Source organism: Lepidochelys kempii, chromosome 18, assembly GCF_965140285.1.
Source record: "Lepidochelys kempii isolate rLepKem1 chromosome 18, rLepKem1.hap1, whole genome shotgun sequence".
NCBI classification, from domain to species: Eukaryota; Metazoa; Chordata; order Testudines; family Cheloniidae; genus Lepidochelys; species Lepidochelys kempii.
In genome coordinates, this window is record NC_136397.1 from 18,821,331 (window position 1) to 18,845,432 (window position 24,102).

Sequence of the window (24,102 nt, forward strand, 5' to 3'; positions counted from 1 at the left end):
CTGGGTGCTGTGCATAGGCACCTGGAAATGGGGATGGAACGTCCTAGCTCTTCATAATCACATCCCAGGTCCTTTATAGAAACATCTACGAAGAGGATAGTTCCAGGGCTTAGGGACCATCGGGTCATTTATCTGTGGGCATGCCCATTGACAGTAGCATTCTGCCTGTGCTGGGGTTAGAGGTGGGGCTAGGGCTGGTTCACACTGGATCTGGATTTGCAGTACTGTATGTGTGTATCTGGGCTTGAGGGCACTTAGACAGCAAGCCAGAATTTGGCCCTACTTTCTTATTCTGATTCTGAGGGGGCTTATATTTCCTTGTCTAAGAAATCTTGAGGGACTGAGGGACTGGATGCTCAAAAGGAGTTAAGAGTGAAATCAGTGGAAGTTAGGAGGCTAAATAGAAGTTTGGAGCCTACCTCTTTCTGAGCATCCAGCCCTGGGTCTGTAATGAACTCTCCCAGGGAGAATGACCTCAGTGTGATACCAATGTACTAAAGAACACAGCTTATCTGACTGCCCATTACTAGAACAATGTTAAGCTGCTGTCAATGTTCTGTTAAGGGTCAGACTCCTATAGAGCCATGCACATTCCCAATAGACAATAGAGAGCCCACTGTGTATGTCTTTAGACTCCACTGTTGTGCACCGTGCTGTGCATCAGCTGCCTACTTTCTCCACCCAGAAGTGGCTGCATTTCAGACGAGCTGTCTGTAGTTTGCAAAGCACTGTGGGATGGCCTGTCTGTGTAGTTTGCAAAGCATTCTAAGATCCTTTGTTAGGAAAGACATTCCAGGCATAAATTAATATAATTCTCCATGGAAAAAATGCTAAAATCAGGTCTTAACCAGTCAAATGTCTCTCAGAACTCCTTCAGCATGAACATTCTTTATTTTATTATTTGTGCACCAGTACTGACATTATTTTAAAAATATATTTTTGGGCAAGTCTTGTATTTTTAAATGCTTCTGATTGCTTATTATTATCTATGTGTCTCCCCGTGTGTAAAATATTGTCATATATATATAAAATATTTACTCACCAATTTACTCTCATTTGGACAAAAAGAAATGAAGAGAAACTGGTTTTCCCCTGGCTCAAGAGTGCCAACTGGACTGATCAATAGGAAGGGCCCATTGGGGTTCAGGATGGAGAATCCTAGCTGAAATGTTGCAACTCAAGGAAATGCAAGTTTATAGGTGACAAACTAAGGGAACAAGAGCAGGATTTAAAGATAATTCAAACCAACCTGTGGTCTATCAGCTTTTTTAGCGTTAGTGAGCTAGACCAAAGAAAACAAAAAACAACCCAATTCTTTGCCCAAAACTCAAATGTCTGAAACAGGGTTTTTTCAGTTAAAAAAAACTTGTAATAACTTCCCTGCAGCTCTGTCCCTAGGTTTTGCCTGGGGTGGGAAGCACACAAATTAAACCAGCATATGAGAGGAGATGTTCTCTCAGATTTTTCTGGCCCTGTTTAGACTCGGCAATACTGGTAGCCTAGAGAACAGCCTTTTCTAACTGAAGATTTCCAGAAGTTGGGAGAAGTGTTGAGCAAAAACTTGGCTTTTGGTCTCTGAGCTTGTGTGTGTCATGTTGGTGCTGGAGTTGGCTGCATTGCTAGTAGCTTTTGCCCTTTTAGAAAGGGCTGAAGCATGAGCATGAAGAGCCTCTCAAGTCTGGTTTTTAAATAGAGATTTGCCAGCAGAAAAGTGAATAGTGGGAATTTTACAAAAGCATTTAGATTGGAAGTGGTCTTCCAAAGTTCATTTCTTCCAACCCTGTAAAATAGATTTTACAGTCTATCTAGCTGTGAAAGATGGGTACCATAGCTGAACTACACTGTCTCCATTAAAGGTGCTTTTACAATCCTAATGATGAACAATTCTTGCAGAAATAGGGCCAAAGTCAACAGTGCCTGAATAAGTGGGTTGTGGAGAGTGAACACTCGAGTCAAGGATACTGCTAGCTGCTCCTGGGAGATGTTCTGTATTGTAACCCGTTCGATTATTCTGTGGCCTAAAATGTATAAAAACAACACTTTCAGAAATGTTACTGTAATCAACCAGTAAGAAAGACCACTAAATTGGACACTCCAGTTTCTAACTCCAGTGCTGCCCAGTGCCATCTTTACTTATGGTGTCACAATATTCATTGCACTCCAGTGTTAGACAGAATGGCCAGGAAATAAAACCATTAATGTTAATTCCAAGAATGAGCTAGCAAAAAGTTCTGAAATTAGTGACAGACTGATCCTTTCTTTCAAGATAGAAAGCAACAAATGTGACACTTCTAGTGTCTCCCAGTCTTTCAAGGAAGAAGGTCAGATACCTCTCAGGTGGCTGTTTAAAAGTATTTACAATGCATGAGACTTTTTACTCTTCATCTTACTGGGATTTCCTAAATGTGGTATTTATAAATCAACATTTTATAGCCAGCCTGGTTGTGATGAAGGTTCCATGTATTAGAAGGCTGTCATGAAGAGGCTAGACCTGTCAATGACCACATTGTATTCTCCAAACATTATTTGGCTAGAAAATTCTATCCAGGAGGGAAAAATGCATCTTCACAACCCATTTTAGTAGTGGATTTGTTTTTAACAGAGGTTGTTACAAAAGACCATAAAACCTCAAAGAAGAATTGTTAGGAGTAGTTTGAGTAATCTTCCACTGCATCAGATCTCCATGCATGACTGTACGTATGAGAGCTACATTTCACTCCCACTTTTCGCTCTGCTAAAATGTTCACTCCATTTCTGGGGCTGGTGTGCAGTGAAAGTGCACAAACACAGGTGGTCTCCATTAGGGCTACTAATTACATCTCTGGGCATCAAATGGGCTCTTAAGAACCTTAAATGGTTATCTGGGCTCCTGCTTACCCATTTGTGTGACGACATCTGGCCTAATTTAGACACCTATGTTTGAAAATTGATCCTACAGCGAGTAAGAAAATCATAACAAAGCTACATTTAAAAGTAATTAAAGCCAGGCAGAAAAACCTCAAAAGTTGAATTCTAACTTCATACCTACTGCGACCTCTCCAAAGTTGATGATGTTTTTTCCATTATTTGAAGTGACCACAACAGATGGTGCTACAGCAGGACAGTGCAACTCTAGGTACAAGGTGTTATAAGGACTGGGGAGATGGGGAAAAAAAATGTTTGCTGTTAGATCATAAAATCTGGTATTTGAAATCTGCTCTTACTCTATGCAGGAGGGGAAAAAGCATTATGCATATGTGTTAAAGAGACTGTATAATTCTTGGCTTCTTTTCTTGCATCTGCATAGGCAGAAGAGGTGGACTGAATCTGGCACATAAACTTTACATAGTAAATATTCTCTAAGGTGCTTTGATATTTGCAGGCTCTATTCTGATCTCAATTATGGTGGTGTATATTCTAAGTTATTCCACTGATTTATGGGGCAATTAAGATCAGAATCTGGCCTTTTCCCCAAAAAACAAATGAATACTTTTTTCAACATGTGCCCCTACTTTCTTCTGACCTTTCTGATCCACTATAAATTGCATTCATATAGTGTCATGCTGCTCATTTATACAGTACCTGTACTTTAGATTTTCCGATCCTCTCTTTTCATCAGTATCTCCACTTGCAACAAAGCAAGGTATGATGTATCTCTCAAACTTTCCTGTGAAATTCCTAATCAGGGAATACTGAGCTGCAATATATTCTTCAGAGCTAGAGAGCACAAGAATATGGTCTTAATAAGAAGAAAGCAAAAATCATGTAGTAACACAGCACTCTAGTATTAATGCCAGCAAGCAGAATATTACATTGCAGACCTGACCTAGTAAGCATTTGCATTTACTATTTATTGATCATTAATTGTTTAAAAGTAGACTTTAGCAGTAAAGCTGTGTGCTCATTTGTTACAAGGCAATGGATCTGCTCAACAGAGGGAGGTGTTTAATAAGTAGTTTGCTTTTCTGTTCATGTCACAGAGAACAAAAATTATGAACTCAGATACTTAATGTCACACTAGAGAAGACTGAAAATCCATTTTGCAAACATTTTCATTGCATCTTTTTATATTCCAGTACTATTCCTAAATTACATATTTCTGTGATAGAGTACATCTGGCAATGCCTCAGAATTCTCAAATACGCATTTCCTTTGGAATCAATTGTGTAGTTACAGTATACTTAAACAATTCATGATTAAAAATACAAGCTGCTTATATGCTGATAGTTAATGGATAACACTGAACGTCTAATTCTTGTCCAAAGCATGTAAGGGGCCAATTCAGCAAAGCACTTAAGCATGTGCCTAACTTTAACATATGAGTGGTTCCATTTACTTCAGTGGGACTACCCAGATACTTGGGACTACTTAGTTACTTAAAGTTAAGCACATGCTTAAATGCTTTGTTGGATCAGGGCCCTCAAGCACTGGACTTTCTTATTAGATGGTATAAATTTAAATGAATAAACTGCTAGGTACCACATGAAATAAATGTTAATTTTCTGTCAGCTGACCTGCATGCTGCAAAATGACTACCTGGAAGCTTTAAATTAAATCACTGTTATATTTCCCAATGGGTGAATTTCGCCCCATCCTAGTGGTGGTCCTTAACTATACACCATTTAACTGCCAAATTCAGGTGTCAGTGGGTCTTGGGCAGTGGGCATGAGCCTTGTACTGCCCTGGGTGAATTTTACTCGATACAAATGCAACTAATTTATTTGGAAGGGGTGAATCATTCGCTGTCAGTTTCTGTCATTAAAGTGTTTAATCAGTCTCCTATCTGAAAAACAGGCCAATTGCCCTTTAAACTGCTATTGTGGTTGATTCAGCTGAGTTATAGGACAGCCACGTTTAATGCTACACGGTACATTCTTTCAAGCCCACAGCTCTGCTATTTGATCTATAATGAGGGATTCTCTGCTTTGCAGGAGAAGTTCTGACAGTGTAGATTAGAAGCATTGCTAATTTTGAAAATAACCTTTGTAATAAAAAAGGCTAGTTCTCCCCTAAAGTTAGATTGCTCGCTCACAAACAGGGATTAATAGATTAATGAAACCAATGTGGCAAATGGCATTCGTTCGCTACCCAGTAGAAGCTGCTGCTACTGACTTACTTGGTTTTTATTTCTTCTGGTTTTGGTGGCTCAAAGCCACTGCTAGCAGCTGCATATTTACTGTTTCTGACCCTCAAAGGCTGTCTGAAAGCGGCAAAACTTGGTTTCTTTCCATCTTTCTTTCCTGCCACAGTTTCGTCTTTCCTCTTCTATAAATACAGCATTTTATATGTATATATAAATATAACATGCATTGATACTTCAAAGCTGTCTCAGTAATTTGGACACCCAATTCCTATTAAAATCCCATAGGTGGCTACAAATTATTATAGATCAGGGGTTCACACACTTCATTGCACTGCGACCCCCTTCTGCCAATAAAAACGACTACACGATCCCAGGAGTGGGGACCAAGCCTGAGCCTGCCCAAGCCCCGCCGCCCTAGGGTGGGGTGGGGGACAAAGCCCAAGCTCCAGGGCTTCAGCCCTAGGTGGGGGGCCTGTAAACTGAGCCTTGCCACCAGGGCTAAAGCCCTCAGGCTTCGGTCCTGAGCAGTGGGGCTCGGTCTTTGTCTTCAGCACCAGGCCCCAGACCCACCTTAGGGTCCTGGCCCACAGTTTGAGAACCACTGTTATAGATTATTCTGTGGAGATGCTCTAGTCAGGGATCATGGCTCCACTGTGTGAATGCTGGTGCAAACATACAGAAAAAAGATAGTCTCTGCCCCAGAGAACTCCCAATCAAAGTATATAAAAAGAGGTGACAGATGGATGTAACCAAAACCACAAGATAACAGCGATACAATTATGATTAGGGCAATAAGCAATGGATACAGCACGTCAGCAGCCAGCTGGTGGTGGTCAAATAAAATAATAAAAAATAAAGTGAAATTGGACATTCAAGCTTAGAGCTGCTTCACTCAACCTCAGAGGGCAAATCCTCTGCTGGAGTAAATAAATGCAGCTCTATTGACTTCAGTGGAATTTTATTAATTTACACTAGCTGGGAATCTGACACATTTTCAAAAGTGCCTAAGTCACTTAGGTGCACATCCCATTTTCAGAAGTCCCTTTTAGGCACTTAGGAGCTCCTAAGGTACTTATGAGCCAAAGTCCACTTTCAAAAGTCAGTCAGGTGCTTTTGAAAATGTTACCCTATATTTATTTATTTATTTATCCAGTCTGCTGATTGCGTTAACTGCCACTTTGTACCGCTAATCACTGGTATATGATTCTTGGCTTCATTTATTGTATTTCTAATTGCAAATAATTTTATGCAAAATAAGTAGTGCTGTAAAAATTAGCTTGATTTTCCTTTGAAAGTTGGCAGAATAACTAAGCGCATTGATTTTTTAAACTGTTCTTACTTGCATTTCCAATTCACGAATCTTCTTCAACATCATCCTTTGTGCATCTGCCCTGCACAGCATTTGAACTGCCTCTTCTCTGATTAGCTGCTCTGACAACACTGGTCTGAAGTACACTTGTATCAAGCATTTCTGAGGTAGAGAGATTGCACACAATGAATGACATTGGGCTGCAAATTAACATCAGTGGCTAAGGGCAGAACTTGGCCCTTGCTTATTTGTAACTCCCACCAAAATCAATAGAAGCTGAGAGCACGAGTTTGAGAACACATTTTGACCTTGGATACCTTGGCCCCTTTTTGTAAGGGAGCCAGGTGAATTAAAGAAAAAGGCTAATAGTAGCTGTGTTTTTAAAAGTTCACAAGGCTGCAATAGTGTTAGATTACCACCAAATTTTCTATATTTAAGTTCCTTTCAGCTAAATAAATCATGCTATAACACTGATGCAAATTTGTCCATGAGTAAAGTTACATGCATACTTGTTTGCATCATTGAGCTCTAGATTTCCATTAAAAGTATTCTTTTAAGATCAGGATACAAAAATGAATTAATTATAGGACTGATAGGTACTAAATTTGTAAGACTAGAGATGATCATAGAAGTTTATCATTTGTATTCAAATACTTGACATACTCAGAATGAATTTACCTTCCCTGGCAAAACTGTCCCAACAGAAGGCATAATTGTCACAGGAGAATCTTCTGGCACAAGGAATTCAAAGGAAGTGGGTCCAACAGGGGCAATTTCCCCTTTGCCGATCCTTGGGACAGCGTGCGTAAAGCGGTTGAGGCTCACATGTCCATTTATCACATACAATGTTGCTGTAGATACATCATTTAAAGCGGTTGCTGCAAACTTGACTAAGGAATGAGACAACTCAAGAGGTGGGTGGACTCCAACTGCTTTGCATGACAGCTTGAATTGTCTAAAAATAAACACACCATAAATTGTCTCAGCACAAACAGAGCATCTTAAACAGCCCAGAAGCCTGGGGACCTGATTCTGTAGCTCTTATTCAAGCAGGATTCCTATCGATTGCAATGGAAGTTTTGCCTAAGGATGGCACAATGAGGCAAATATGGTATTTGTTTTAAAATGAGCAACTCCCTAGAGAAGCTGTACCTGAATTATCTCTCTGAACTTCTGAATAGAAATGCAGTGAGATGCAATCTGAAAGTTTGTGCCTTACGCCTTCACTATTATAGAGCATCACCTGGCACAGATGATGAGCATCTTCAGAAGAAACATGCACAGGACCCATGTAAAGCTTCAATAATTCCACCAAGAAAAGGGGTTGGGAGGAAGTTGCAGGTAAAGAAAATAAGAGGCAAATTTATAGCTGGAGGCATACAGTATTGATGGACTTGGGTGAGGTAGGAGGAGAGCTGGCAAAAAGGCAATAAATTAACTCAGTAAAGACTTGAACCTGGCAGGCAGGCACTGAGCACCTCTTGTACGACACAAAGCTCCTGCCTCTGCCAATGTACAGACAGCCTAGACTCCGGGACTTAATTATCAGACTCTGATCTTGAGTCTAGAACTCCACCATTGATTCAAAGTAACACTTCTACCTTTACTCATTTGTGTTTCCAGATTCTTAACATACCTATTAATCTCCGACTTGCAGGTCAGCTCAAAACTGTATTCTTTTGCCTTGTTGGCTTTGAAGATTATGTCCAGGTTCAGGCTTTCCAGGGGGAGGAGAGTTCCAAACCCATCACTCGGTTGAATTTCTACAAACTTCAAAATGACAAAAAGAAATCTTGTGTATTACAATGTAACAAAGGGTAAGGGCACGAGAAACACATGCCTGAGGAACTTCGGCCCGAGACACTCATCTGAGGAATAGTGTCTGTGGGTGACTAGAATTCTGTGCAGGCTTCTAGTTCTAGAATAACTTGGAAGGTTGCAATTTCAATTTACCTTTCCTGCTGCAACTGATTTCTCATCTTGGACAACATGTGACCAAGCAGTAAAATTCTATCACCTCAGATTTCAATGGAGTTGACATTTGAGAAAGCAGAAAGCCTGAAAGGAAATCCTGACTTATTGTCCATGGTAACCATCCTATTCTTATGTAGCTATTAGGGCTGTTGATTTTTAATCACAGTTAACTCATGCAATTAACTCAAAAAAATTAATCATGATTAATTGCAATTTTAATTGCACTGTTACATTTCAATTGGTATTCTATAGTTTATTACATATTTTGGATTTTTTCCTACATTTTCAAATATATTGATTTAAATTACAACACAGAATACAAAGTGTACAGTGCTCATTTTATTTTATTTTTTACAAATATTTGCACTGTAAAAATGATAAAAGAAATAGTATTTTTCAATTCACCTTATACAAGTACTGTAGTGCAATCTCTTTATTGTGAAAGTGCAGCTTACAAATGCACATTTTTGTTGTTACATACCTGCACTCAAAAACAAAACAATGTAAAACTTTAGAGCCTACAAGTCCACTCAATCCTACTTCTCGTTCAGCCAATCGCTAAGACAAACAAGTGTGTTTACATTTACAGGAGATAATGCTGCCCACTTCTTATTTACAAGGTCACCTGAAAGTGAGAACAGGCGTTCGCATGGGACTTTTGTAGTCCACATTGCAAGGTATTTACATGCCAGATGTGCTAAACATTCATACGCCCCTTCATGCTTTGACCACCATTCTGGAGGACATGCTTCCATGCTGATGACACTCGTTAAAAAAATAATGCGTTAATTAAATTTGTGACTGACCTCCTTGGGGGAGAATTGTATGTCTCCTGCTCTGTTGTACCTGCACTCTGCCATATATTTCATAAAAAGAAAAGGAGGACTTGTGGCACCTTAGAGACGAACCAATTTATTTGAGCATAGGCTTTCGTGAGCTACAGCTCACTTCATCGGATGCATACTGTGGAAAGTGTAGAAGATCTTTTATACACACAAAGCATGAAAAAATACCTCCCCCCACCCCACTCTCCTGCTGGCAATAGCTTATCTAAAGTGATCACTCTCCTTACAATGTGTATGATAATCAAGCTGGGCCATCTCCAGCACAAATCCAGTGGTGGGGGTGGGGAGGTGAGAAAACCTGGATTTGTGCTGGAGATGGCCCAGCTTGATTATCATTCACATTGTAAGGAGAGTGATCACTTTAGATAAGCTATTGCCAGCAGGAGAGTGGGGTGGGGGGAGGTATTTTTTCATGCTTTGTGTGTATAAAAGATCTTCTACACTTTCCACAGTATGCATCCGATGAAGTGAGCTGTAGCTCACGAAAGCTTATGTTCAAATAAATTGGTTAGTCTCTAAGGTGCCACAAGGACTCCTTTTCTTTTTGCGAATACAGACTAACACGGCTGTTACTCTGAAACCATATATTTCATGTTATAGCAGTCTCGGATGATGTCCCAGCATGTTGTTCTTTTTAAGAACACTTTCACTGCAGACTTGACAAAATGCAAAGAAGGTACTAATGTGAGATTTCTAAAGGTACTACGGCACTTGATCCAAGGTTTAGGAATCTAAAATGCCTTCCAAAATCTGAGAGCGATGAGGTGTGGAGCATGCCTTCAGAAGTCTTAAAAGAGCAACGCTCCTATGCAGAAACTACAGAACCCGAACCACCAAAAAAGAAAATCAACCTTTGGCTGGTGGTATCTGACTCAGATGATGAAAACAAACATGCGTCGGTCTGCACTGCTTTGGATCATTATTGAGCCGGAACCCATCATCAGCATGAAAGCATGTCTTCTGGAACGGTGGCTGAAGTATAAAGGGACATATGAATCTTTAGCGCATCTGGCATGTAAATATCTTGAAACACCGGCTACAATAGTGCCATGCGAATGCCTGTTCTTACTTGCAGGTGACACTGTAAACAAGAAGAGGGCAGCATTGTCTCGTGCAAATGTAAACAAACTTTTGTCTGAGCGATTGGCTGAACAAGAAGTAGGACTCAGTGGACTTGTAGGCTCTAAAGTTTGACATTGTTTTATTTTTGAATGCAGTTATTTTTTTGTGCATAATTCTACATTTGTAAGTTCAACTTTCATGATAAAGAGATTGCACTACAGTATTTGTATTACGTGAATTGAAAAATACTATTTTATTTTACAGTGCAAATATTTATAATAAAAATAAATATAAAGTGAGCACTGTACACTTTGTATTCTGTGTTGAAATTGAAATCAATATATTTGAAAATGGTATTTATTATTGTTGAACAGCACGATTAATTGTGATTAATTTTTTTAATCACTTGTCAGCCCTAATAACTATCCCCTTGCAAGATTGAATGAGATGCGAGAAAGATATCAACTACCTTTCCTACCTCACTAGGGAGTTGTGAGGATAAATCCATTAATGCTTATGAGGTGCTCAGATAGATGAGGCCCAATATGCTGCATATAGCTCTCACAACACTTCTTCCGGAGTCTTCTGGTTTGATCAAGGAAGGAAGATTTCATTAGACTGCTATGACAATTGATACTTGTTTAAAAGCCATATGAGTGGCCTGTACTATTTGTATGCAGCCATTAAAATAGATTGCATGCCAATTTTTCCTGCATGAATGCTTTTTAAAATGAATAAGCAGTGCTGTATGAGTCAGGATCCCAAGAAGTCTCAGATCTTCAGTGCTGCTGCTATAAATGACAGCTTAAGCTTGAGCCCCACCTGCATATCTGAGAAATGAAGCTCTGATGTAACTGCAACTGATCCTGACATCTTATGTCAGCAGCCTCTTTGGTTTTCATTCTCTGAGAAGGCTGGAGAGCGAGTCATTTCCCCAAGTTGCCAGGTTCTCCCTAGCACTTAATGAAGCTTCAGCCCAACCTGCTGTGCCCTGGAGGCTTCATTCAGCAGGCATCTTCCTTTGACCTGATGCTTGAGTAGTTGATTTCCAAAAAGGCCCCAAAAGTCTTAGCTCTCAGGACCCTGTGGTCTCCAATGTTTGCTTTAGCTTAAATGGCCATTTAGAATTAAAATTCTCCTCACTCTTGTTAAGTTAGACACCTTTCTTGCTAATAAGGGATTGATTTGTTGCATGCCTGCAGCATACATGTCAGCAGCACCAGCAGCTGTCTCTGTCAAGTCAGGCTTAACAGTCTTACAGAGTTCAGTATTTGAAGTAGATTTTCTGCTCTGAAGAGAGACCTGATGGAAGTGGCACTGTTGGGGTCCTGTGTCTTTTGGGGACCCCATCTTGGATTTGTGTGGTTAGAAAGCTTTTAAAAGATGTAGGGCTTGCTTTAATTGCCACATCATAAACTCACCAGGGTTCTGTGTCTCAAGCTGGGTGAGCTCGTGCTCCAACATCCCCATTACTTTGGTATTAAAAATTCTGCAGGGCAAATTATACCCTCACTGAGACCTGCACAGTCTTCTTAGCATTCAGCCAGGTTGCAGAGGATAACTGGGATTTGCAGGGTAATTTGAGTTGAGCAGGTATAATTGAGGCCGGAGTTTGTCCTGCATAATTTTTAATGCTGGTGATAATGCACGAACCAGAAAGAACAGTCGAGCCCAGGTTGTTTGCAGAGCTGGAAGTCAGAAAAACATGGTAACTTGAAAACTTAGCAAATTTGATCTGGAATCACTGAGACATGATAACCAGGAGCCCCACCTGTCTTGGAAGTCTTTACTAAAATCAGGATATCATGTCTACTGCTTCCCCTCTGTCCTCTAGGCCAGTACCCTGTCCAAGATCCATGACAGTAAGTCACAAGCTTCATTTGCACTCAAAGTTTCAACATTTCACAAGAATAAAATATATTTAAAACAAAGGAAGGGGGAAAAACCCAGCCAGGTACCTCAGGGAGTCCAACAAATCCAAACTCTTGTGGCAGGATGGATTTGTTTGTTAGAGTTATGGTTGTCTGAACAGCTTCATAGATAGTGCAGTAACCAAAATTCACTTCAGCTGGGCTGATTTCCAAATCAGAGGTAGTAACAATTGCATGGACAATAAATTCAACGGGCTTAGTCTGAAACGAGATTGAAAGTACTGAGTAAGAACTGCAGCAGTGGGCACGAACTAGGGTATATGAATTAAGTGAAAAGATTTCCAAAAAGACACTGTGAATTAAGATATTCTATTCTATTCCTCGACAGCAATTTGATTTAAGTAGCATTCTTATTTTGAACTTCAGTTTATCATGGTTCTTAACAACAAGCAATTGAAACATGCCTATTTTATAACTAAAATTGCCAAAAGAATCACTAGGTATTTCAGATTCCATATGTTGGAATGTAGTCACACCTGCATTTGTATGAAATATGAATTCTAAGATACATGTACATTTGCTGTAAAATGTTTTATATTTTCAGAATAAAACTGTGTGCTATGGTACCTAAAAGCTCTCTGGAACATAAGAATTCCTCAGTGAATAAGTGAGCACCTTCCTTAACTATTCAAAGTCTAGGGTTTGCATTTTGAAGAGGCTTGATAGAAAATGACTTTACACAACTAACCATCTATTATACCATTTTGAGCATCTTTTAATTAATTTAATCACAGACTTCCACTAATACACAAAGGTTCAAACTGAGATTTGGTATCACCAAGTGCAACTCCACTGAAGTCAATGGAATTGCACCTGCTGACATCAGGTGTGAATTTGGCCCAAAGAGTATCTAATATCAGTACTAGAGCTATGCTCTGGATCAGTGAGGACTAGATTCTGCCACCCTACTCATTTGGAGGAATACTGCAGTTGACTCCATGAGTAGCCCTGTTGAGTTGGTTTTCCATTAGATTCATCAGCGAGAGGAAGGATTAGTACTTCATCAGTTGTCCTACTGATTTGATTTCAAAGGGATGGCTAACTGCGTAACTCCTGTCTGTAAGGTGTCAGAATCTGGCCCTGAAGCAGCACAGAATTATTGAGATTTCCACACTCTTTGCAATTCTAGGCTGCTTGGACTGTGGAGAGCCTGTTAAAATTTAAATCTTCTACTACTTGCAACACACAATAACACTAACCTTATCAGCAATCTTTATTGTCATTGGAACTTCCAGAACCCTGGTTTCTGTGTCAAAATATTTTCCTGCATCTTCTGGGAGAGAGTGCCTGAAATAGAAAAATGTATTTATTTTTCTTAAGGACAACCTAACTGCTCTCTAGCTAAGGAGGAATAATTGAGTCTTCAGTGCCTATATTTTGAATCAAGTACAAGTTTAAGACAACTGAGTTTAGTTAAGATCCAAAAGGTATATTCATCAGCATTCTAATCCAGCAAAGCACTTGGATTCAAATAGACCACTCAGATTCTTACATGCTTCACTGGACTGGGGCCTAAATTAAAGTCTTTGTATGAATTTGAATATGCCCATGCTGGGGAAGAGCATGGAGGGAGTTTCCAACCAAAAAATACGATAACCTAGGAGAATATGCCTCTGTCCAAGAGACAGATAATGCAGCTGTGTCAGAGGTAAAGCAGACTTGTTGTATATTTCATACAGAAAGATCATCCCTCACTATGCAGGTAGCTATAAATCAGCTTTCATGAGGATAATTAGCAATGTGATGTTCGTATTAATAGATCTGACTAAGGCCCAATTTTCCAAAGACAAGCTCCTTTTAAAAAACCCAGTTTAGGAGCCTATGGGCGTTATTACTCAATGGGACTTGTTCTCGTAAGGAACATTAATTGCTTTTGAAAATGCCATCCCCATCTCCAGTGGGAATTGAGTGCCTAATTCTCTGAGGCCCCTTTGAAACTCCCAGATTTAAGTTCATATTTAGGCATTTGGGAGGCCTGATTTTCAAAAGTAAGGAACACCCATAAGCTCCCAATTAATTCAATATTGCTCTAATAAAAATTGGTTATTGCTAAATATTTCAAACTGTTGAAAAGGCCATAATAACACAGTTAATGTCTGTTTGAAACATGAGACAAACCACAACAGAAAAGGTTTAGTGCTTCAGTGATCTCTCTTCATGGCTACTACCTTCTTTGCATTTATCTAGGAAATGTGGGGAAAATTAGAACAAGCATAAAAGCTAATCTTTCAATCAGACATGGGCCATAGCCACCAAGGTTGGTTCCAGAACCCCAAATTCTCCAAACTTCTAGCGCGCCTGGATATAGGAGTAAATGCTCTGCTGGAATGGGAGCAATTTATTCCAACAAATGAATAGTGTAAATGTTACTAGTCCAGGCTATTTCCTACTGTTTTATTTCTATTTAAATGTTATGCTGGAACGAAAAAGCTGGACATGAAAAGGGTCCAGTTTGATAGGTGCATGAAATTCCCATTAATGCTAATGAGACTAAGACCCAGATGTGTGTTTTGCCTGTATTACTAAAGGAGCCGATTATACAGCAGGGTTTTATTTACAGGCATTTTAGTAAAGTATTTCCAAAACTGCTCCTCTATTTTTTTACTAGCAAAACCTTTATGGCCATAAATGGGAATTAAAACTTGCTTTGTAATCAGTATCTAAGCCTCCTGCATTCTGGCCGCAGTCATGAGTACGTGAGCAAACCAACCTAGGCAATCTGTTCCTGTTGACATTGATGTTAATTAATTACCAGTCCCTCTGAGTCAGTATCAATGGGATCACAACACAACGGAAAGACATAAATAAAGACAGGCTGCAGAAATGAAACAAACATGAAGACCAACAGCCCTTTGTCTGATTACATACCAGATTTGTCATTAGCAGGGAATGTGTGAGCTTCAGTTGCTGAAACTTCTCACTCTCGTACAGCCCAATTTCAGAGTTTTCAAGCAAAGTCAGTACAAAAGCTCTATTATTTTTAGATCTATGTGCCTATTTATAAAGCTGGACCCTTAGAGCATTGGAGTGAATAGTTTCCCATACTTAAGTCTCCACAGTGATACTATTTCTGCTACCAGCTCTCTAGATAGGTTTCCTCCACAAACACCACTGATTGCAGAACAGTGAGGCAAAAAGACATTTTTCACAAAGAAATGTTTAGGCCCCTGTTAATCGTCACTGCAATTGCATATCTACTCTTTAAAGATAGTGTTGTTCATACGTCTTCCTTCTTTAGTTTGTGCCCCTTTCCCTCATTGATTCTACCCTTGCAAATTCAGGATTGCTCCCAACAATATATTCTCTAGTTTTCTTAGAAGGCCCAAAAAATGGGCTTTCACCACTATCCTGGAGAGACTAGTGCACTGTCTAACAGAACTTGTGGTCAGGAAGGATTTCCTGATATTCAGCCTAAATTTTCTTTCACCTCGTTATTTCTAGTTAAACATCCATGTAGCACATTAAAAAATTCCTTTGCTTGTCCTCTGCGAGACCATGCTGTTTCAGGTGCAGCAGGTACTCCAGGATGAGTGGGATGGGCACCTGGAGTGGAAGTGTGCAATGCTGAGCACACCAGAATGTGAACCTTTTCCACTTTGCTAGGTAGTGGCCCTAGTGGAGGGTTTTCTGCTGCCGAGTAGTACCTCTCTTACTGGGTCCGAGCAGAGGAGCTCCATGGGGTTTAGCCATGAAGCTTCCAGGCCGTGAGATGGAGGGACTGGAGGTTGGGGTGATGAAGACAACCATGGTCCTGAGTGATCAGGTCGGGGAGGAGTGGCAATGTGATCAGGGCGTCCACTGACGCCTCCAGGAGCGTGGTGTAACAATGTTGGCGAGGCCATGCTGGTGCGACCAGAATTAACTCTGCTCTATCTCTGTGGACCTTGAGTAGGACCTTGTGCTCGAGGGAGATCGGGGGAAAGGCATACAACAGGTTGCTTCCACAGGGTAGCAGGAACATCTCTGTGATCGAGCACGGGCTGTGTTTCTGGAAGGAGCAGAACATTTGGCACTTTCTGTTGCTCCAGGTGACAAACAGGTCGACCTGGGGACACCCCCACCTTTGGAAGATAGAGTGTACAACATCTGGGCGGATGGACCACTCGTGATTGTGGAAGGATCTGCTGAGGTGGTCTGCCAACTTGTTCTGGGAAACCTGGGAGATAGAATGCTTCCAGGTGTTTAAGATGGAAATCTCACTCCTTCTTCATCCTGGGGTAGAAAGCTCTGCAGATTTTGCACCTTTCTGTCTCATGCGCCTCCCCCACACACTTCAGGCATGGGTCATGGAGGTCGCCTGTTGGCATAGGCTTGCTGCAGGTTCCGCAGGGCTTAAACCCTTGGGACCGAGGCATGCCACGGAATCCAAGGAAGGGGTCGGGGCCTGGGGGGAAAACTCCACTACCAAACCTTATCTATCAACTATATACAACTGTCACTAACTGTGAACTAGAAACTACAACTACAAACTAGAAGATATGCTAGGGGAAGCACTTGCTACGCAAGCGACCGCAGTTCCAGTGATGGTCACTGGTGGTAAGAAGGAACTGAGGAGGGACCAGGTCGGCAGGGGCACATATTCAAAGCCATGAAGGTGCCACTCCAGGGGCTCCACAGCCGACCTGACGGGAGCTGCTAAGGGAAAACTTTCCGATGACTGCACACAGCGCGAGTGCACACCTAATTGGAATCAATATGAACAATGACTCGAAGAACAGAAAGTTAATCCAACCAATGTCAATGAGATTATTCCAGAATCTTTGTGAAACCTTGGGTCATTTATAAATATGTTTATGGAGGCTGTCAAAAAATGACACTTACTGTTTGTATCCTTAAAGACTAGTTAACGAGCAAATGAGATTGCTTGTCATAAACAGAAGCGTGATGTAGTGTTGGTATTTTTCTTTAGTTTATATTGGCATTTACTTTTCAATCTGTAAAGGTTAGGTATATATTCTGGCATTGAGAGTTGAAGATTTTAAACGTTTTTGCAAAAACAAATTTTCCATAGATACACATTCCTGGAATATTCTTCTTTTGCATTCCTAAATCTTCTAATGGAGAAATTAGCGTCTGTGTCCCACAGTGTTCAGTAAAAGAGGTCACTTCAAACTGTTGAAGAGGCAACCTCCTGAGATCTGTTCCTAGTGGAGTTCAGTATGCTTGATATTATTTACCTTTTTATTAATATGGAGTGACTTTAAAAATACATATATTGTTTCTAACATTTCTGCAATACATAGTTCTATTTTACTTTTTATGCAAGGTGGTCTGCAAGCTATCACCAGGTAAAGTCACACAGGTATGTCTACACTGCAAAAAAAACAAAACAAACATGGCAGAAAGTCTCAGAACTCAGGTCTACCCACTTAAGCTTGTGCTATGGTGCTAAAAATAGCAGTGTAGACATTCCTGCTTGGGCTCTGAGGATACCTCTACATGGCAAAAAAAACCAACCAACCAACCAACCCCCATGGTGGCAAATCTCAGAGTCTTGGTCTACAGACTGGGCCTCACAGGGCTCATGCTATGGTGCTAAAACCAGCAGTGTATATGTTCCTGTTTGGGCTGGAGCAGGCTCTGAGACCCACTCACCTCACCAGACTTCAGAGCTCAAGCACCAGCCCCGGCAAGAATGTCTATGCTGCTATTTTTAGCACCATAGCGCAAACCTGAGTCTATAGACCCACTGCCATGTTTTTATTTTGTTTTTTACAGTGTGGACATTAGGCTGCCAGTGTCTACGGAATCTGTTCCAACCTCCAAGAAACCAAGAAGCAGAATACTTGGGGAATTCTGGTAGTTGGTAAATGAGAAATCTTGCTTTTAAATAGGCTGAAATCATGACTGTCGCAAGAAGGAGTACAATTACAGTACATGTCCTATGACTAAGTATTGGGATGTTCACTGAAGACTGAGAGCTCCCCAAGCCCTCCCAGCCTTCTTATCACACACTTATCATTCCTGCTCAACACATTTAAAGCTTAATTTAAAAATAAATGGACTATTCCTTCTTTTGAGGAGCCTGAATTTGTCGTGCTGAACCAATTAGGTATTTGCATCAATGTGTCACTAGCTCAGCATTATACATCAAGCATGTACCATAAAAATACCCCACCTCCCATGCTGTACCATACAGATCAGTTTCAAAGGAGTGTGTGTGTGTAGCTTTCCCATTTTTCAAATGCAGATTAACATTTTTAATCCACGTTGTGCTTCTATCCATTCAGCAAATGTTGGTAATAGTGTTTCACAGAATCTGAAGTTTAGGAACTGGAAATTGTCATAATGGTGATAACTGTTGTTGTAATGGGATAGAATTGGCTATGTAGGAAGAATTGTAACATTTATATTTTCTTTGAAAATTATGCTGTTAAAAGCTTTGGCGTCTGACTTTAGATTTTCATTTTAGAGCTGAGGGTCTAATTTTTGGAGAGGCTGAGTGCAAATGGGTGAAAATCTGACCCTACTGAAATCAGTGAGACTAGAATTTTTACCTCACAACTCCAGATAAAGTCAATGCGAAAGGCAGATGCTCAGCACCAATGGAAATCAGATTAAAAGTCTGATTCTACTCTCACTATCACTGCTGTAAATCCGGAATAATTTCACTGATGCAACTGGTTTTACAACAGATTCAAAGGGATGTGACAGGAGAATCAGAACCTAACCATTCAATTTATACTTGAACAGGAAATTACTCACTAAATTCTGTTTAAAAAGTGATTATAGCCTTAGTCAGAGAATGGTCAGTAAAAGACCATGTCATTTAAATAGCCGAATGGATCTCTTGGTTTATATAGCTGTTCTCTTCTGTTTATATACATAGCCTTCTTGCGAAAGGGTGGCAGAGAATCTTGCTGGACTAAGGCTTTTGACATGTTTAAGAATAGAAGGTGGTATTATTTTAAATATAGAAAACAATCCCAAAATGAGAGGTGAAAACCTTTATAACCTCTCCGAGGAAAGGTATACAATAATGTGAGTATGCAGCAGCAAGTTTGGCTATTCTGCATGTGCTCTGTAGCCACTTGTTCAGGGGTTAACTAATTAGTGATCTTTGACTAGAAGGCACACCCATGAGAGAGTGAAATACCTTTTCAACCATGTGACACTGATGTGTGTCTCACTGTTCTGAAAGAGTAGCTTCCCCCACAATGACAGAAGTAACCAACTAGGATTGCAACTGCTAAGATTTTCACACTGTTGCTGTCACCACAGGGAAAGTATTACTGCATAGGAATGTAATCCAAGTCAATTTCCTCCTTGGACTCTGACATCTCAGAAGAATAGAGGAGAAGGAGGAGAGAAGGGGAGAGTGCTTGAAAGGGCCAAATTCAGTACAGCTATGCAATCGCACTGAAATCAATAGTATGAAGTCCAGCCATTGCAGTCTGTGGGTGTAAGAGGAAAAAATTGACTTGCTCTGACTTTTTACAGACAGGTTTCAGAGTAACAGCCGTGTTAGTCTGTATTCGCAAAAAGAAAAGGAGTACTTGTGGCACCTTAGAGACTAACCAATTTATTTGAGCATGAGCTTTCGTGAGCTACAGCTCACTTCATCGGATGCATACCGTGGAAACTGCAGCAGACTTTATATACACACAGAGAATATGAAACAATACCTCCTCCCACCCCACTGTCCTGCTGGTAATAGCTTATCTAAAGTGATCATCAAGTTGGGCCATTTCCAGCACAAATTCAGGTTTTCTCACCCTCCACCCCCCCACACAAATTCACTCTCCTGCTGGTGATAGCCCATCCAAAGTGACCACTCTCCCTACAATGTGCATGATAATCAAGGTGGGCCATTTCCAGCACAAATCCAGGTTTTCTCACCCCCCCCCACCCCCATACACACACAAACTCACTCTCCTGCTGGTAATAGCTCATCCAAACTGACCACTCTCCAAGTTTAAATCCAAGTTAAACCAGAACATCTGGGGGGCGGGGGGTAGGAAAAAACAAGGGGAAATAGGCTACCTTGCATAATGACTTAGCCACTCCCAGTCTCTATTTAAGCCTAAATTAATAGTATCCAATTTGCAAATGAATTCCAATTCAGCAGTTTCTCGCTGGAGTCTGGATTTGAAGTTTTTTTGTTTTAAGATAGCGACCTTCATGTCTGTGATTGCGTGACCAGAGAGATTGAAGTGTTCTCCGACTGGTTTATGAATGTTATAATTCTTGACATCTGATTTGTGTCCATTTATTCTTTTACGTAGAGACTGTCCAGTTTGACCAATGTACATGGCAGAGGGGCATTTACATTGGTCAAACTGGACAGTCTCTACGTAAAAGAATAAATGGACACAAATCAGATGTCAAGAATTATAACATTCATAAACCAGTCGGAGAACACTTCAATCTCTCTGGTCACGCAATCACAGACATGAAGGTCGCTATCTTAAAACAAAAAAACTTCAAATCCAGACTCCAGCGAGAAACTGCTGAATTGGAATTCATTTGCAAATTGGATACTATTAATTTAGGCTTAAATAGAGACTGGGAGTGGCTAAGTCATTATGCAAGGTAGCCTATTTCCCCTTGTTTTTTCCTACCCCCCGCCCCCCAGATGTTCTGGTTTAACTTGGATTTAAACTTGGAGAGTGGTCAGTTTGGATGAGCTATTACCAGCAGGAGAGTGAGTTTGTGTGTGTATGGGGGTGGGGTGGGGGTGAGAAAACCTGAATTTGTGCTGGAAATGGCCCAACTTGATGATCACTTTAGATAAGCTATTACCAGCAGGACAGTGGGGTGGGAGGAGGTATTGTTTCATATTCTCTGTGTGTATATAAAGTCTGCTGCAGTTTCCACGGTATGCATCCGATGAAGTGAGCTGTAGCTCACGAAAGCTCATGCTCAAATAAATTGGTTAGTCTCTAAGGTGCCACAAGTACTCCTTTTCTTTTTGCAGACAGGCTCTCTAAATTAATATCTTAAATACTAAACAGAGAGGTGATTAATACCATTCATTCACCTGGGCAGGAACTTCAGCTGCACACTGAAGGATGACTGGGCTTGAATGTAACCTGTTTTCGGAAGAAGCTCCATGTGGTTACTCAGTTCTTTGCATACTTCAAACTTCAAGCGTAGAGCGGCTTTTGCTCTGCAAACAGATCAGACAGACCTGAGTGGGTTTGTGCTGCCAGCTCAACAGCTACATTTTATTCAGTGCTTTAGCTCTCTTTTCCCATTGCAGCTCAGTTTTGTATGTTGCACTTGGAATTATTCCAAGCTTTCTTTGCAAGTGAAGGACAGTTACGCTGGGCACATAGAATTGTTAAAGCAAAATCACACAGTTATGTTCTCTGTCAGGCTACAATGCTTCCAAATCTGGGTTTCTGTATTTGAGTTCATCCTGCTTCAAAACAAAAATGTTGCAGAATAAAAGCAGTTTGTGTACCTATCACACATTTTTCCTTCCTGAATCAACAGCGCCAGAGACCCATGGACTCTGTTCCATGTGGAACCAATTCAGAGGTGAAGGGACAGCCTTGCTACAATGTTAGGCCTGTGCACTGCTAGGCAAAAGTAATCTGGCATGGGTAGGACCAACAAATGTAAACAAGTATTAACCCCAATATTAACTCATGAGTCAAAGCCCAGCAATCCCCTGAGCCTGGATGCCTGTGTAACCCACACACCTTCTGAGTGTGGTGTTCTGTCCCATCTAGTGGCACTGAGACCACTTAGGGAGAGAAAGTTAAATGAGTCTGCTCTACAGCCTTAGCTAAGAGCCAGTTGGCTTTTAGCTCATGCAGTAGAGGCTCATGTACTAAGCTCCAGAGGTCCCCGGTTTGATCCTGTCCGCCGATGACCGGGGTCTGTCAGCATTACACCTGCAGCACTGCAAGATGGAGATTGTCTCCTGTGTGAACACGGAAATAAGAGAGGAACGAATCTAGAAGTGGTTGGTGCATACAGATGAAAGCATCAAAATTAGTCATTTGCTTTCTTCCCAGGGCTTTTCTAATGCTGTAATTGATCAAATCAGTTAGACTGATTATGAGCAAGTGTAGTCCTTTCTGCTTGTTTCTCATGCATTCTGCTGGATCAGTGGTGTGAGGTGCACTGTATAGCAATGGACACCGGTAGCAAATCCTTCCTCCAACACCACGTGCACAGACTCTTTAAAGACCATGGAGGGTGGCAAGGGTCTGGGCTTCATCTGAAAGATCTCCACACAGTGAACCAAAGGGACTGAAAGTGTCTGCTTCAGCATACTGAAAGGCTGAGCCAATGCTGCCAATGTCTGAGTATATGATACTAGAGTTTCAGATCTGATGCTTAAACAACGCAGGTATTCTCTCTAGCACTGGGAGGCTAAGTAAAGCACCTGATCCTCCAAGATCCTGAGGACACCCTGCACTGTTCTGAGCGCCCTAAACTCCATGCAAGTTGGAAAGCTCAGCATCTTGTAGGACTGCTCCCCTTGGTTGGCCAAATTTTGGCCTAAGCTAATTGACAGTTTCCTAAAACAGGAACCTGGGATTTGCATTGGGAGAGTTAATCACTTTTAACTGACAAAAGTTATTCCGCCTCTGCATTTGTAATCCTGTTCCTGGGAATGGGTTATTTTAGAGCAAGTAAATCTCTTACATAGCTTGTGTTTGTCACATCTGGGAGCTGAATTTCTGAGATAACAGCTCTACTATTTCTTTCCAACTGTGAAGAATCTCTGCAGTGTCTAATTCTGGTAAAAAGTTTAGAATATGTGTCTTCTAACAGAAATAGTGTAAAAAAACCCCACACCAATCCTATTAGCATGCATTTAAATAGAATCTAAAATATGGGGATTGTTAAAATAGGAATACTCAGCATCTAGCAGCCAATAACTGCATTAGACAGAAAAAAAACAGCACATGGAAGTCAAGTAACAGAGTAGCTCACATAACCATTCTTTAAAGGTAAGAGCCACTGCACAGACCTCTAGGAAACTAACAATCTACAGCACTATCTTTACACTGCAATATGTTCTGACACCATGGGACAGTGCACAGATATTACAGTGGTGAGGGCCATATAAGTACCTGGACAAAAATCCAGGATCCTCTGAAATAAGGATTTGGTCCATCTATGTATTTATATGGGACTTAGCACCACAGCATTGGAGCACCTTCCAATCATTAATGAATGTACATTTGTGTGAGTTGGGGAAAGTTTTATTATCCCCATTTTACAGCTGGGGAACTAAAGCATAAAAAAACTTGCCCAACATCACACAGAAAGTCTGTTGGAGAGCTGTGAATAGAGCTCAGGTCTCCCAAGTTCCAGGCCACTGCCTTAGCCACAAGATGTCATGCTAGGTATATAAAGTATCTAGGAAACAAAGGGTATCTCTACACCACCAGAAAAACCCAAAACCTATGGCAGTGAGTCTCAGAGCTTAGATCAACTGACTCAGGGTCAGGCTATCGGGCTAAAAGTAGCAGTGCAGACATTTTGGCCTGGCCTCTGAAACCCACTGAGGGGTTCTTGCTCCAGCCCAAGCAAGAATGTCTATACTGCTATTTTTTGTCCTGTAGCCCAAGCCCCGTGAGTCTGAGTCAGTTGACCTCGGCTCTGAGACTTGCTGCTATGGATTTTATTTTCTTTGCAGTGTAGATATTCCCAAAATATGTCTAGAATGCTACACAACAGTCTGAACATTAATGACCCATGGATCATGCCAAGTGTATTGGAAGCTTTGAACTCCTGTAGTCTGAATGAGAATATTTTTTTCTCCTTTTAACTTTCTGCTACGTACCCTGAAGTCAGGAAAAAATAGTCACCCAAGTAAAGTTAGTGACAAACTAAACCTAACAAACTAGTAAGGAGGAGTCATTTACAACCATGTTCTGCTGCAGCAGGATCTGAAGGGGAGGCTACTGCTGGTTCTACTCCCACCCTTCAGCACCATGATCCTCATGGGATGCC

At 40.9% G+C, this 24,102-nt stretch overlaps 1 protein-coding gene across 11 annotated transcripts in view; it reads right to left on the bottom strand.

Annotated features, from left to right (window-relative positions):
* CFAP74 (cilia and flagella associated protein 74) overlaps positions 1–24,102 on the bottom strand; it is a 117,695-nt gene that overhangs the window by 20,664 nt on the left and 72,929 nt on the right. For 8 of the 11 annotated variants that reach the window (XR_012155532.2, XR_012155530.2, XR_012155531.1 and 5 more), the window contains 12 exons: positions 24,015–24,101; positions 21,164–21,292; positions 13,383–13,470; positions 12,211–12,384; positions 8,008–8,141; positions 7,050–7,326; positions 6,402–6,533; positions 5,096–5,244; positions 3,562–3,696; positions 3,025–3,134; positions 1,963–2,018; positions 1,043–1,162 (listed from right to left, as the gene is read on the bottom strand). Coding sequence is in view for 8 of the 11 variants with exons in the window: in XM_073316515.1 (XP_073172616.1) it covers positions 1,043–1,162; positions 1,963–2,018; positions 3,025–3,134; positions 3,562–3,696; positions 5,096–5,244; positions 6,402–6,533; positions 7,050–7,326; positions 8,008–8,141; positions 12,211–12,384; positions 13,383–13,470; positions 21,164–21,292; positions 24,015–24,101 (1,591 nt within the window). In the remaining 3 variants the exon portion in view is untranslated. Of the gene's footprint in view, positions 1–1,042; positions 1,163–1,962; positions 2,019–3,024; positions 3,135–3,561; positions 3,697–5,095; positions 5,245–6,401; positions 6,534–7,049; positions 7,327–8,007; positions 8,142–12,210; positions 12,385–13,382; positions 13,471–21,163; positions 21,293–24,014; position 24,102 lie in introns of those variants that run through there. The other 3 variants (XM_073316520.1, XM_073316513.1, XM_073316517.1) reach the window with 3 other exon arrangements.